The following is a 13057-nucleotide window of genomic DNA, read 5'->3' on the forward strand; positions in this document are numbered from 1 at the left end:
ACACAAGCACCTCCAAATCCTTGTTTTTACTGTATATAGGTCTCCTTTAACTTCCTATAAAACAGCACTCCCGGAGAGAAGGACCAATATTAACATCAATCTTTTTTTGGGGGGGGGGGGATTGGGGGATGGTGGTTGTTTAGCCTTGCTACTGCAACAGTGGAGGTTGGCTATCTTGTCAGGTAGGGGTGCTTTAAGACTTGCTGCACAGATCCTTTGGCAGCTAAAACATTTGTAATTTATGCTTTTCATCTGTGTTTAGCTGCTTGCCTTGCGTTCAGCTTTAATGTAAATTCTAAATAGTTTCATCAAACGTAGTTAAAGCCAAATTTTCTAAGGTTTTAATGTTTCAAAAACAAAATTGGAAAATTTTTGCCCAAAGGAAGCAAAGTGCAATTGCCAACGACAGACCATTTGTTAAAAGCAGGTTTATCTGCCAAAGACAGCAACGAACTTGGAGAACTTGGTGCTAGCGGTGCGTTATTATTAGCTTTTGCAAAATTAATTCCTACATGGAATATATTTTCACGCAGGGCTGAATTTAATAACCTCTGTTGTACGCTGCGAAAATCGATGCAGGAATTAAATGAACAAGATAATAAAACAAATAAAGCTATATTAGAAACAAAACTAACAGAAGATCATCTCTTCTTTGCAGTATCAATGCCATTGTTAAATTATTAAATAGCTGAACATTTGTGAATTTTATGGCTGCTAAAAACATTGTTTCAGTAGAAACTTGCGTGAACTTTAGAGTATGCGAAGGCTAACTCCACCAATACCTATATACATGTTCTGTGACTCTTCGTAATTAACATGCACTCTCCAGTTTTAGTAAATCAACCCCATTGCCTGATTAATGTATCTGTTTCCTGACCTGCCTGGCTAATGTTTGTGATATCGGTTAACCTAGGACTCAACGGGGGAGATTTACTAAAACGGAGTGCAAAATCTGGTGCAGTTCTACATAGAAACCAAGCAGCGTCCAGATTTTATTATCACAGCTCAATTGAACAAGCAGGAGTTAGAAGCGGATTGGCTACCATGGACCACTACAACAGATTCTGAGTGTTCCAGTTTTAGTAAATCTGCCCCACGTGTCCTCGGCATCCGTCTGCTATTTGTTTAATGTAAAACCGGCTAGTAAGTCACCTCTAGTTTTGGACCCTTTACTTGACATTCTTCTATTTTTTTGGGTTAAGCTATGCTATCTACCCTGACTGTCTGCCTGGTCCTTGTTTATTTTTGTCTGCTGCTATCCTTGACCTCTATCCTGTCCTTTTCTTCAAAGCTGATGTTCTGTTTTTGTCTGCACAAGTTGGCTATGATCATTTAGTAAATCCCAAGGGTTGCACCCGAACACATTCTGCAGCCCAACATTTACACCTTTGGTGATATTTTAGAAGACACATTAGGGCTGCGCCTTGGTGAGCACCTTCTGATCCTGCGGGAATCCACCTCATTTTATGATACTGCCACAATCATCCCACAATCATACAATGGCATTTTGCTAACTGTATGAATTCTTCATCACATAGTATACAGTATCTCACAAAAGTGAGTACACCCTTCACATTTTTGTAAATATTTTATTATTCACTTTTCATGTGAGAACACGGAAGACATTACACTTTGCTACAATGTAAAGTAGTGTGTGTCCAGCTTGTATAAGAACAGACTTGTATAAAGTACTTGAAATTTCTACTTGAGTAAAAGTACAAGTGCTCGATCAAAAAGTGACTTAAGTAGAAGTGGAAGAGCTCGCAGAAAAAGTTACTTAAGTGGAAGTACTAAATTATTCAACATTTTTTTTACTTCGTATTGCAAGTAGTTTTTTCAAAAAAATTGCTACTTAAGTACTAAAAGTAAAAAGTACCAGTAGTTTTGAAAAAAAATTCTACTCAAGTACTGAAAGTAGAAGTACTGTGTTATGTAGTTATTAAAGAAAGAAGTCAAAAGTTTGAACATCATATTGTTTTTTATTATTTCAAATGATTTATTCAAATGATTAACCTAAAGGACAATCACAATTCCTTAGGCTGTAACTTTTTGTAAACAACAACAGATAAAGTATGTCCCTCCCTTCCCCTTTTAAAGCATCCCTCCTTCTCTTCCCTGCCTGTTTTTTTTTCTCCACAGCTTATTGGTGCGCAAAATCATATAAACCAATGTGATATACAACAATATATTCCAATAATGAAATAAAGGAAGAGTGTATGAAATCTAAGTCAATAAAAAGTTCAAAATATTGTGAATCTTCAAATATATATATGTGACAAAACAAGATGAATATAATTTTATATCTGCTGTTAATGGGAAAGAACCTCCCAACCAGGGCCGGCCTTAGGTGTTCAAGCGCCCTGTGCGAGCTGATCCTGTGGCGCCCCCACCAGCGCCCTGCACATTTTTTCTTGCACTTTTTTTGCACTTCATTTGACTTTTCTTTTTTATGATCACTACAAACTTAGCCCCCCTTACATTAGAGACCCCCCAACGGAGCCCCCCTTACAACAGAAACCCCCCAACAGAGCCCCCTTACAACAGAAACCCCCCACAGAGGCCCCACTTACATCAGAGACCCCCCACACAGAGCACCCTTACAGCAGAGACCCCCCAGCCCCCACAAAGAGCCCCCTTTACATCAGAGACCCCCCACACAGAGCCCCCTTACATCAAAGATCCCCCACACAGAGCCCCCTTACATCAGAGACCCCCCTAAAGAGCCCCCTTTACATCAGAGACCCCCCCCACACAGAGCTCCCCTTACATCAGAGACCCCCCCACAGAGCCCCCTTACATCAGAGACCCCAACACAGAGCCCCCTTACATCAGAGACCATCCCCACACAAAGCCCCCTTACTTTAGAGACCCCTCACACAAAGCCCCCCTTACAGAGACCCCAACACAGAGCCCCCTTACATCAGAGACCATCCCCACAGAGCCCCCCTTACATCAGAGCCCCCCCATAGAGCCCCCACAGAGCTCCCCTTACATCAGAGCCCCTCCACACAGAGCTCCCCTTACATCAGAGCCCTCCCACACAGAGTCCCCCTTACATCAGAGACCCCCCCACACAGAGCCCCCTTACATCAGAGACCCCCACATCAGAGACCCCCTTACATCAGAGACCCCCCACACAGAGCCCCCTTACACCAGAGACCCCCCACACAGAGCCCCCTTACATCAAAGACCCCCACACAGTGCCCCCTTACATCAGAGACCCCACACACAGAGCCCCCTTACATCAAAGACCCCCCACACAAAGCCCCCTTACATCAGAGACCATCCCCACAGAGCCCCCCTTACATCAGAGCCCCCCCCCAATAGAGCCCCCCACAGAGCTCCCCCTACATCAGAGCCCCTCCACACAGAGCTCCCCTTACATCAGAGCCCTCCCACACAGAGCCCCCCTTACATCAGAGACCCCCCTTACATCAGAGACCCCCCACACAAAGCCCCCTTACATCAGAGACTGCCCACACAAAGCCCCCCCTTACAGAGACCCCCCCATGTTTCACTTAACCAAGATGGCCGCCAGTGCCTCGATTGCGCATGCGCACGTGCCTCTACTGCGCGGCCGCCGGAATCCCCACCTCCCAGCGCTGAGACGTCAGCGAATGGAGACAAGGAGGGGAGGAGCGGAGTGGCCGAAGGCCGCCACACATGTCAGAGCGCCGAGAGGCGCATGTGGGAGCACTCCACGCTGGCCCAGCGGAAGCCTGGAGCGGAACAACGCTACCCAAATGGCCAGAGACCAGGTACCCATGAAAAAGGGGGGTATCTTTACCTTTGCCTTCCTATAGAAAAGGGGAGGGGAGGGGGGAAGGCAGAATAGGGAGGATAATTGAAAGAGTAGGAGAGAGCAGTAAGGAGGGAAACCAAACAAAAAAGAAAAAGGGAAAGGCAGAGAAAAGTAACGAGTAACTATGCAGCACAAAAAAAAAAAAATATCGGAGTAGAAGTATCGAAATCATCGAAAAATGTAGTGAAGTAAAAGTAGAATAAAAAAAATTATACTCTAGGAAAGTACAGATACCGCATTTCGGTACTTAAGTACAGTACTTAAGTAGTTCTACTTCGTTACTATACATCTCTGTATAAGCATGTCAATTTGCTGTCCCCTCAAAATAACTCAACACATAGCCATTAATAGCTAAACTGCTGGCAACTAAAGTGGGTACATCCCTAAGTGAAAATGTCCAAATTAGGCTCAAAATGTCAATATTTTGTGAAGCCACCATTATTTTCCAGCACTGCCTTAACCCTCTTGGGCATGGAGTTCACCAGACCTTCAAAGGTTGCCCCTGGATTCCTTTTCCGCTCCTCCATGATGACATCACAGAGCTGGTGGATGTTAGAGACCTTGCGCTCCTCCGCTTTCCATTTGAGGATGCCCCACAGATGCTGAATAGGGTTTAGGTCTGAAGACATGCTTGGCCAGTCCATCACCTTTACCCTACGCTTCTTTAGCAAGGCAGTGGTTGTCTTGGAGCTGTGTTTGAGGTTATTATGTTGGAATGCTGCCCTGCGGCCCAGTCTCCAAAAGGAGGGGATCATGCTCTGCTTCAGTATGTCACAGTAAATGTTGGCATTCATGGTTCCCTCAATGAACTGTAGCTCCCCAGTGCCGGCAGCACTCATGCAGCCCCAGCCCATGACACTCCCACCACCATGCTTGACTATAGGCAAGACACACTTGTCTTTGTACTCCTCACCTGGTTGCCACCACACACACTTGACACCATCTGAACCAAATCAGTTTATCTTGGTGTCATCAGACCACAGAACATGGTTTCAGTAATCCATGTCCTTAGTCTAGTTGTCTTCAGCAAACTGTTTGCGGGCTTTCTTGTGCATCATCTTTAGAAGAGGCTTCCTTCTAGGACGACAACCATGCAGACCAATTTGATGCAGTGTTCGTCAAATGGTCTGAGCACTGACAGGATGACCCCCCACCCCTTCAACCTCTGCAGCAATGCTGGCAGCACTCATATGTCTATTTCCCAAAGAGAACCTCTGGATATGACAATAAGCACATAACTTCTTTGGTCAACCATGGCGAGGCCTGTTCTGTGTGGAACTTGCCTGGTAAACCGCTGTATGGTCTTAGCCACCATGCTGCAGCTTAGTTTCAGGGTCTTGGCAATCGTCTTTTAGCCTAGGCTATCTTTATGTAGAGCAACAATTCTATCCTCAGAGAGTTCTTTGCCATGAGGTGCCATGTTGAACTTCCAGTGACCAGTATGAGAGTGTGAGAGCGATAACACCAAATTGAACACACCTGCTCCTATTAACACCTGAGACCTTGTAACACTAATGAGTCACATGAAACCGGGGAGGGAAAATGGCTAATTGGGCGCAATTTGGGCATTTTCACTTAGGGGTGTACTCACTTTTGTTGCCAGCGTTTTAGACATTAACGGCTGTGTGTTGAGTTATTTTGAGGGGACAGCAAATTTACACTGTTATACAAGCTGTACATTCACTACTTTAAATTGTAGCAAAGTGTAATTTCTTCAGTGTTGTCACATAAAAAAAAAAAAAAAAAAAGATATAATTAAATATTTACAAAAATGTGAGGGGTGTACTCACTTTTGTGAGATACTGTCAATCAATAATTGGGAACTTTTGGGGAAACAATTGGGACACCTTCACTTAGACTTTGTTTTGGAGGGAGAGGACAAAAACAAAAGGGAGAAAAAACCTGTGGGTGAGTGGCATAGAAGACAGTGGTATGTTGAAGAAGTGGTTTGTTGTTGGAGATAAGTAAATATCACTGGCCTTCGTTCTGGGTGAGACATGTGCCCACCATACTACTGTGTATGACCCCCTAAACCCACCAACATTAATCTAATTACAACTTTTATCAGTAAGATCAAGGTTGGATGACTAGTGACTGGTAGCAACAGTGTACTTTGCTTAGCAAATACACCCAATAATGACCATATATACCCAAGAATGTGTTACTTGTTGAAGTTTCTTCAGCAAGCTCTGAAGGAAGTACCATAAGTGAGATGCGATAGGCATGTTAATGCTTTGCACGTCTTCGTGTGAGGATGAAAGCCGGATCCATTTCTGGAGGAAGTTCTCATTAGCAGGAAGTTTTGTACTGGGATAATTGCTGTTTTTCGGGGACTTGCTTAACATTGGAATCCTTCATTAAAATACCTTGTGTCATAGTCCAGTATCCAAGCTACACCACAGGCACAGCTGACCGAACAGCTTGCCAAAATGACACAGAAAGATATCAAAGTGGACCTATACTTTCAGGAGAAAGCTTGCCTTTGGTATAATCAGCATGCTAAATTATTAGGAAAAACAAAAAGTCATGAACAGCTGTTAAATCTCTTGTAATTCTTCCATTTGCAATAATGTTTCATGCTGATCATGTGACTAACTCCACTGTGAGGAATATATGAGGTTTTCTGAAGGGAAATGTGATCTGAGGTTAAGGTAGAACTCTGAGGGAAGCCCTAAGGGAAGGGGGACCCATTGTGCCCTGTCACACACCGCACAATGGATGAAATGCGATTCCCCTCACGACCGCTGCCAGCACCCCCCCCCCCACCTCAGGGATCCTCTGTGCAGGGCAGGGCCAGGACAAGTGGGGGCCAAGGTCATCTGCACTGGGCGCACATTTAAATGAGGCGCAGAGTTAAGGGTGTGCATTGGAAGAATTAGCTCTTCCTTTATCTCCCTGACACGATCAAATCTTTTGGCTTTGATGTGGTGGGCGGACCAGCCGACGGGGTCAGGAGCTAACAAGACATGCTGGGTCTAAACTCAGACAAATCTCAAGACTGAGCAGTAATGGTACAATGCGATAGTGTGATTATGTTCTGCTGTTGTGTATGATCACTGTAGCTATGGAAGCCCCCTGTCAGCTGATGTCACTCAGCCAGTCTAAGCTCAGGCAAGATCCTGACTTAACAGTTGGGATCCACCCAGATGCCTGGTCTGGCAGCAGGCTCAGCCTCTTAGCGATTAGGATGATGCACCCTCTCCATTTGTCCTGTTTACCATTATCAGTAAAAGTGAAAGTAAATGAAAGTCCCAAATTTTGGGTTGACCTCAAAAGTAATAGAGAGAAAATCTTCCAATGGGGGTACTAGTTCTGGTGAGCTGGGGTCCCCAAGGATTTCCCTTAATTTGCAGAGACTTCCTCTCACTTCCTGTTTGGTTATGGGACAGGAAGTCAAGGGAAATCTGTGCAATGCGACACAGATGGTGAAAAAAAATCTGACAGGGGTTATCACCCTCCTTTACTCTATCCAAGATGAAAAAAAAAAAGTTTTGCCTATAGTTCTACTTTTAGCCTCTATTGGGTGAAACACGTTAGAATGAGTTCTCCCATGGGTAGAAGGCCAAGCTGAAGCCGGTTTTACTAAGAGGAGCTCACTAAATGCCTAGGAAGTGTGCAGATGGGCACCATTTTGTTGTAGTCTTCAATGTGTCTGACAAGCCAGTATTCAACCTGACCAGTACCTGTAAACATTGTGGCCAGTCGGCTGGGATAACAGATTGGAGCATTTCAGCAGTATCTATTTTATTTAGCTTTTGGTATATTTTACTAATAAAAGAGACGGTTATCAAAAAAAAAATATATATATATATTTTTAAATACAGTGAAAAAAAAAAACCTAATTCAAAAAATATATAATGGTAAAAAAATAAAATAAGAATTGACCCAAACTATTATAGTTTAATTTGAAAGTCAGATTGGAACCCTTTTAAGAGTATGGAAGCAACACGTCCTGTGACGCACCATATGAGAAGCACTGGGAACAAACTGCAAATGACCGTAACCTTACAGAAATGTAATTTTGGAAAGCGTAGAAAGGGGATTATGGATAACAGGATTAAACAGTGTCATTTTCTTTTAAACTTGCATAAGCCTTCTCTAAACTATGTCTAAACAGTAATGACTTTTTGGTCAGCTTTCCCTTTGTGTACTGTACAAAATTATGTGTATATTGCACAATTACTTTTACCATGCTCCGTACAACGTTTTACTTCGTTGGAGAGAAAGGCGCTCTACAATTATTACTTCTTTGAGCCAAACGTCACGATTTTGTCTGCTTCCTTTCACTTCTACATTAATGGTTGTTTAGAAACCAGGAAAAATAGTCCCGAACAATAACTTCATTGTGCCCAAAATACAGTTTATAAATGAACACTTATCAGCTCCCGTGATGCTGCGTTGACAAGATGCATGTCACAATTCTCCCCCAGGAGACCCACAGCGATTAAACGGTCAAGATGGCCTCCCCCACAAGCCGCCTGTCATGTGCTTAGTCAGTATGAAGCACGGGAGAAATCCTAGATGTTCCACTCTCCTGGCTGTTGTTGCAGAGTAAATGGTGCGTGAGACGTAAAGAGCCAACACAACCTAATTCTCAGAGGTCAGGAAGCACACAAATTGAAGGATGAGAAGCGTTATGAGTATCAGCAGAAAATAAATCATTTCAGCACGAAGGTGTCATAAACAAACAAACCCTCAGCCAGAAGTCACGTAGAAATATAGCTAAAATAGCGAAATATAAATCTAGAACAAGGTGAAAATGCAAGGGTTTTATTTCCTTTTTTTAGTGTTGTGTATTGAACAAAAAACGAAGATCATGCCTAAATGTGTTGCCACTATAGCTCAGGGGGCTCCCCGCTGGTTTATGAATATAAGCGAATTGTGCTAGTCATCTAGGAATCAACTGCCCGATAGCCAACCAGCACTATTCTTTTTTTGGCACCAAAGTTCCTTATTGAACACAGTACCATAACAGGAGTTTGAGCAGGGGTTCCTGGTCAATGAGCAACTCTTTAGTACTCTAACGGACTCTCATGACAAGATCAAGAGAATTAGGACATCTTGGCTCACCATTGACCTTCTCACCCTAAATTATAAGACATGGACCCTAACAATTTCTTGTGGGCTGATATTTGGTTTACTCCTTGCTCCCCCTTCCTGCCCTCCAACCCTTATTCGTCCTCATATTTCTCTTACTTCATGGAGTTACCCTTCTCTTTTCTTCTACTGTCTATACCTCTCTACTAAATTTTCTTTGTGTTCTTCTCTCACAATCCTATCCCTATATGATTGCCTGATAAACACCACACTACTTTAGTCTTACTAAGTGCTTGTGCTGTGACCTGTATACTCTGTCATGTTATAGTGCTACTGCAGCCTTAACTTTGCAGATAAGGTACCCCTGTGCACTTGTTTTTATTTTTGTATACCATGTATTGTTCAACTCTTAAATTTAGAAATCTCAGTAAAATCGAACAATACCCAGTAAGTGGCACCCGGGGCGGGCCGCCCCCCGCACCCCCCGTTGGTATGCCACTGAGTACCAGATCTGTGTTTTTGCAAACTGCGCTGTTCGTACAATACATTGAACATGATTACAAGAGGAGAGTACCGGGATGAGCTCCTCAAAGAGGTTTTTTTGTTGCCCAATCACAAACTGGGCTAGATCCTGGACCAGGCTGCATTGCTTACCTGTTACATGGCCTGCGTTGGCAGTCAAGGATTTCTCAGGTCTATGTTAGAAGACTAGCAGAACCAGTAAATACAATATATACTGTAAATATACACTATATGCACACACTTTTATACAGATTATTCCAAAAGCATTCCAAAGCAGCTTGATGGAATTTAAGTCTGGAGACTGTACTAGACATTGCATGAATGAAAAAACCCTGCATTTCTAACTTTGAGTTGTAAACAGCACAATTAGAGAGGTTGACTCTCCTAAATGGGGGCGCAGACAGCAATAAAAATTGACAGGTGTTCTATCTCTACTCTAATTTTTGGACTGGTAGGATATATACACTTACACAAAAATATTCTTCCCAAATGTGAAAGAATAAGCTAGTTTGTAACTGGGGAATGCATTATGTATTTCACATTGCTTTTATACGAGCAACAAGGACATCATCACACCAATTAAACTGAAAACTCATGAAAAAGACATACATGTACTGTATGTTTCAGCATACATTTGATGAGATTGTCAGTCCCGAATCTCATGAATAGTAACTAAAGCAAACATATGATAAGGAAATAAATCAACTTACCAAAAATATTCGTTCCAGTTGGTCCTGTATGTCTTTCATTCCTGGAAAAGCAGCTACACCCTGGATCATTTCTACAAATATGCAGCCCACACCCCTGCCAATGAGAGAAGAGAAGAGATGCAATAAATGCATGGATCATAGTAAATTATACATGTCATGTGCCATTGATATAAAACTACTCTGCAATTCCAACATACACAAACCAAGTGTCAATCAATCAGCCAGTCAACTTAAAATGGAAATATAAGCGCACACATAAGCAGACTATTATTTTATGCCTGTAAACCTGCAGAGAAATGAAAGCTCCATAACACTAATACTAAATTTAATAAATAAAAAAACAAAAACTGTTCTATAAACAGAGTTGTTTAGATCTCTATGAATATCTTAGTATTATTAACAGACTTAGACCTAGTTTATGAAGCTGAAAGGCAAATAATATGCATAATAGACAATCGCTTAGTAAGAACATTTTCTTTTTTAATCCTTACACTTTTTTTTTTTTTTTTTAGAAAAAGATTTTTTTTTTTAATCAACAAAATGATCATCAGAGGAAAAAAAAAGAACAAACAAAAAAATCTGATACGAATATTGTTTTGATATTCTGATCAAGCATACAAAAATATAAAACCATGATCCATATAGATAGGCAGGTTTTTTTGTTTTGCTTTAAAATCATCCATCTGTACATGTACTCAAGAAACCAATTTTAAAATCCTTACTGGATGGTAGTGCACGCCATTAGTACTCCATAAATTCTTTCAGGCAGAAAAGGGGACTTTGCTGCACATTTTTGGTCCTGCCCAATATTGGAGCACTTCTGGAAGGAAGTATACCACATCTCTCAAAAATTCACAGATTACAGCATCCTAGATGATCCTGCTGTTTTTCTCTTACATGCCTCGGATATTCCCGAGCTAAAAGTACAACAAATCAATTTTGCGCCACCTCTTTAATGCTGCCAAATCGTGCACTGCACTGCACTGCACTGCGGTGGAGAGACTCACGGCCTCCCTCTATGTTGCACTGGCTTTCGAAGGCTGAGGAGGTGAACAAAATGGAAAACTTGCTACTTTCTGCTCAAAACAGACATAAAACTTACTCAAAAACCTGGGTCCATTGGAAGAAGTTCACATTTTCGGAAAAGGGGGAAGGCCCTCTTTGCATCCTGTGTGTACTAATACACTGTATACTAATTTCCCTTCTCCGGGGTCATTCACTCTTTCACCAGCGACTCCCCCCATTTACCCTTTTTATTTCCTCCCGGCCAATACTGTCCCCCCTATCCTAACTTTATTCTTCCCCTGTCCATGTGTCTCCTTCAACCCAGTCCTTAGCTTTTCCTTTCCTCCTTCCCGATTCACTGTTAAAAACTGCAGTATCCTTTGAACTCATGGAGGCAGCTTGATTCAGAAGAGGCGATCCCCCATATCACATTTAACTTATGCTGAGTCTGTTATTGTTGGGTGATCCAAACAGGTCGCCCTTGCACTTTATGTTATCCATTATTGATGCTGTGTTTCTTGATGGTTAAGGGCCTTTTCTGGGGCCACTTCATGTATGTATCCTTCTAATGTGTTTTACTGCTCTGAGAAATCTGGATACTTTAATAAAGAATTTGTAAAAAAAAAAAAAAAATAAAAAAAAAATGATCCAACGCTTTTTATCTTTTTCCGACCAACTCTTAGCAAACATGCATTCTTCCTAAGACCCTATGTTTCTCGATAAGTGAGAAAGAGACCTGAAAATCACTTTGTCAGAGAAACAGGGTTCTGTTTTTTGCTCACAAAGCCTCTATCTGCAACAAATACCAAGAAATGTCCTACAAGTTGGTGACCAGATGATATAAGACACACGTAGTCCTTGCAAAACTTTGTCCACATAGTAAATTATGTTGGAGTTGCGGCACTCAACCAGGCCCTCTCTAACTTTTTATTTGGGATTGCCTGGTTTACAAACCTTTCTGAAAACACACTAGCCCACTCCTTTTAAAACACTGGTTTGCCAGGGTGAACGACATCCAAAAAATGGAAGGCTTTACTGCTGCCCTTGAGGACAGGGGCTCTGATCAAATTCAAACATGGTTCTATTGGGAGAAATTCAAATGCTTGTCCAAATACAAACCCTTAATTTTTGCTTTTGATTGTCAAGATAGTATTCTAACTGCCATATGGTGCCATTGACCTGGGACCCTTGTAGCATGTCATTTTCCTTACTGGGATGCAGGTGAGGAGTTTCAGGAGTGAGGGGGAGAGTGGATATCCTTTTTAAGCAGCATGAGGATTAAAAGTCTTTAATGCTGATTGAGAGAGTTTAGTTCCCCTTTAAAGCCCCTGTCAGCTTGTTATCTGTGTCCCTATAGAGGGAGTAGCTATAGGCTTACCTAAAGGTAAAATTCCTGCATGGGAGTTTACTCCCACTTTAAACAGAGGTGCCCATTTTCCCAATCCATACTGTCCATCCCCCCCCCCCCCCAATCTTAACTATATTCTTCCCCTGTCCGTGTGGGAGTCCCGCTGTCTGTGTCAATGGACACAGCAGTTGAGGATTTATCTTCACCTTTTTCTTCTGCATTTCTCATTGCTTACTGTCTCATTGACATTGGGTACTTGGATATATACAAAGGGTGACTACATGTGAGAGGTTCTAATCCTTACTTCCTCTATCCTAACTATACTAAAAAAGTTTTGGCCTTACATACACTTAAACTGGATGAAGTAAAGCACAAATTGACAAGTGCAGTCACCTGTAGCAAACAATGCATTTATCACTGCTCTTGGCACAGCCATCTGACAGTGTCTCTGGTATCAACATAAAACAAGCATGCAGCCAAAGAAGTCTGACCAAGGAACTCCAGACTTGCACACTTGTGATGGAAAAAATACTGAAGCCATAGCATTAGCACGGAAGCTACGTTTTAGAAAGCGTGTTTAGTAGCAGCACCTTAACATCCTATCAGAACAAGTTTTATTTAAAGCACATATTT

The 13057-nt window shown here is 42.2% G+C and overlaps 1 protein-coding gene across 2 annotated transcripts in view; it reads right to left on the bottom strand.

Annotated features, from left to right (window-relative positions):
* The window catches only part of CDK14 (cyclin dependent kinase 14), a 786329-nt gene that overhangs the window by 328263 nt on the left and 445009 nt on the right, over nt 1-13057 (bottom strand). For both annotated transcript variants that reach the window (XM_082258252.1, XM_082258251.1), the window contains exon 10: nt 10072-10165. In XM_082258252.1, the coding sequence (XP_082114378.1) occupies nt 10072-10165 (94 nt within the window). The remainder of the gene's footprint in view (nt 1-10071; nt 10166-13057) is intronic.

Source organism: Pelophylax lessonae (genome assembly GCF_965119305.1).
Source record: "Pelophylax lessonae genome assembly, chromosome: 5".
Taxonomy (NCBI): Eukaryota; Metazoa; Chordata; class Amphibia; order Anura; family Ranidae; genus Pelophylax; species Pelophylax lessonae.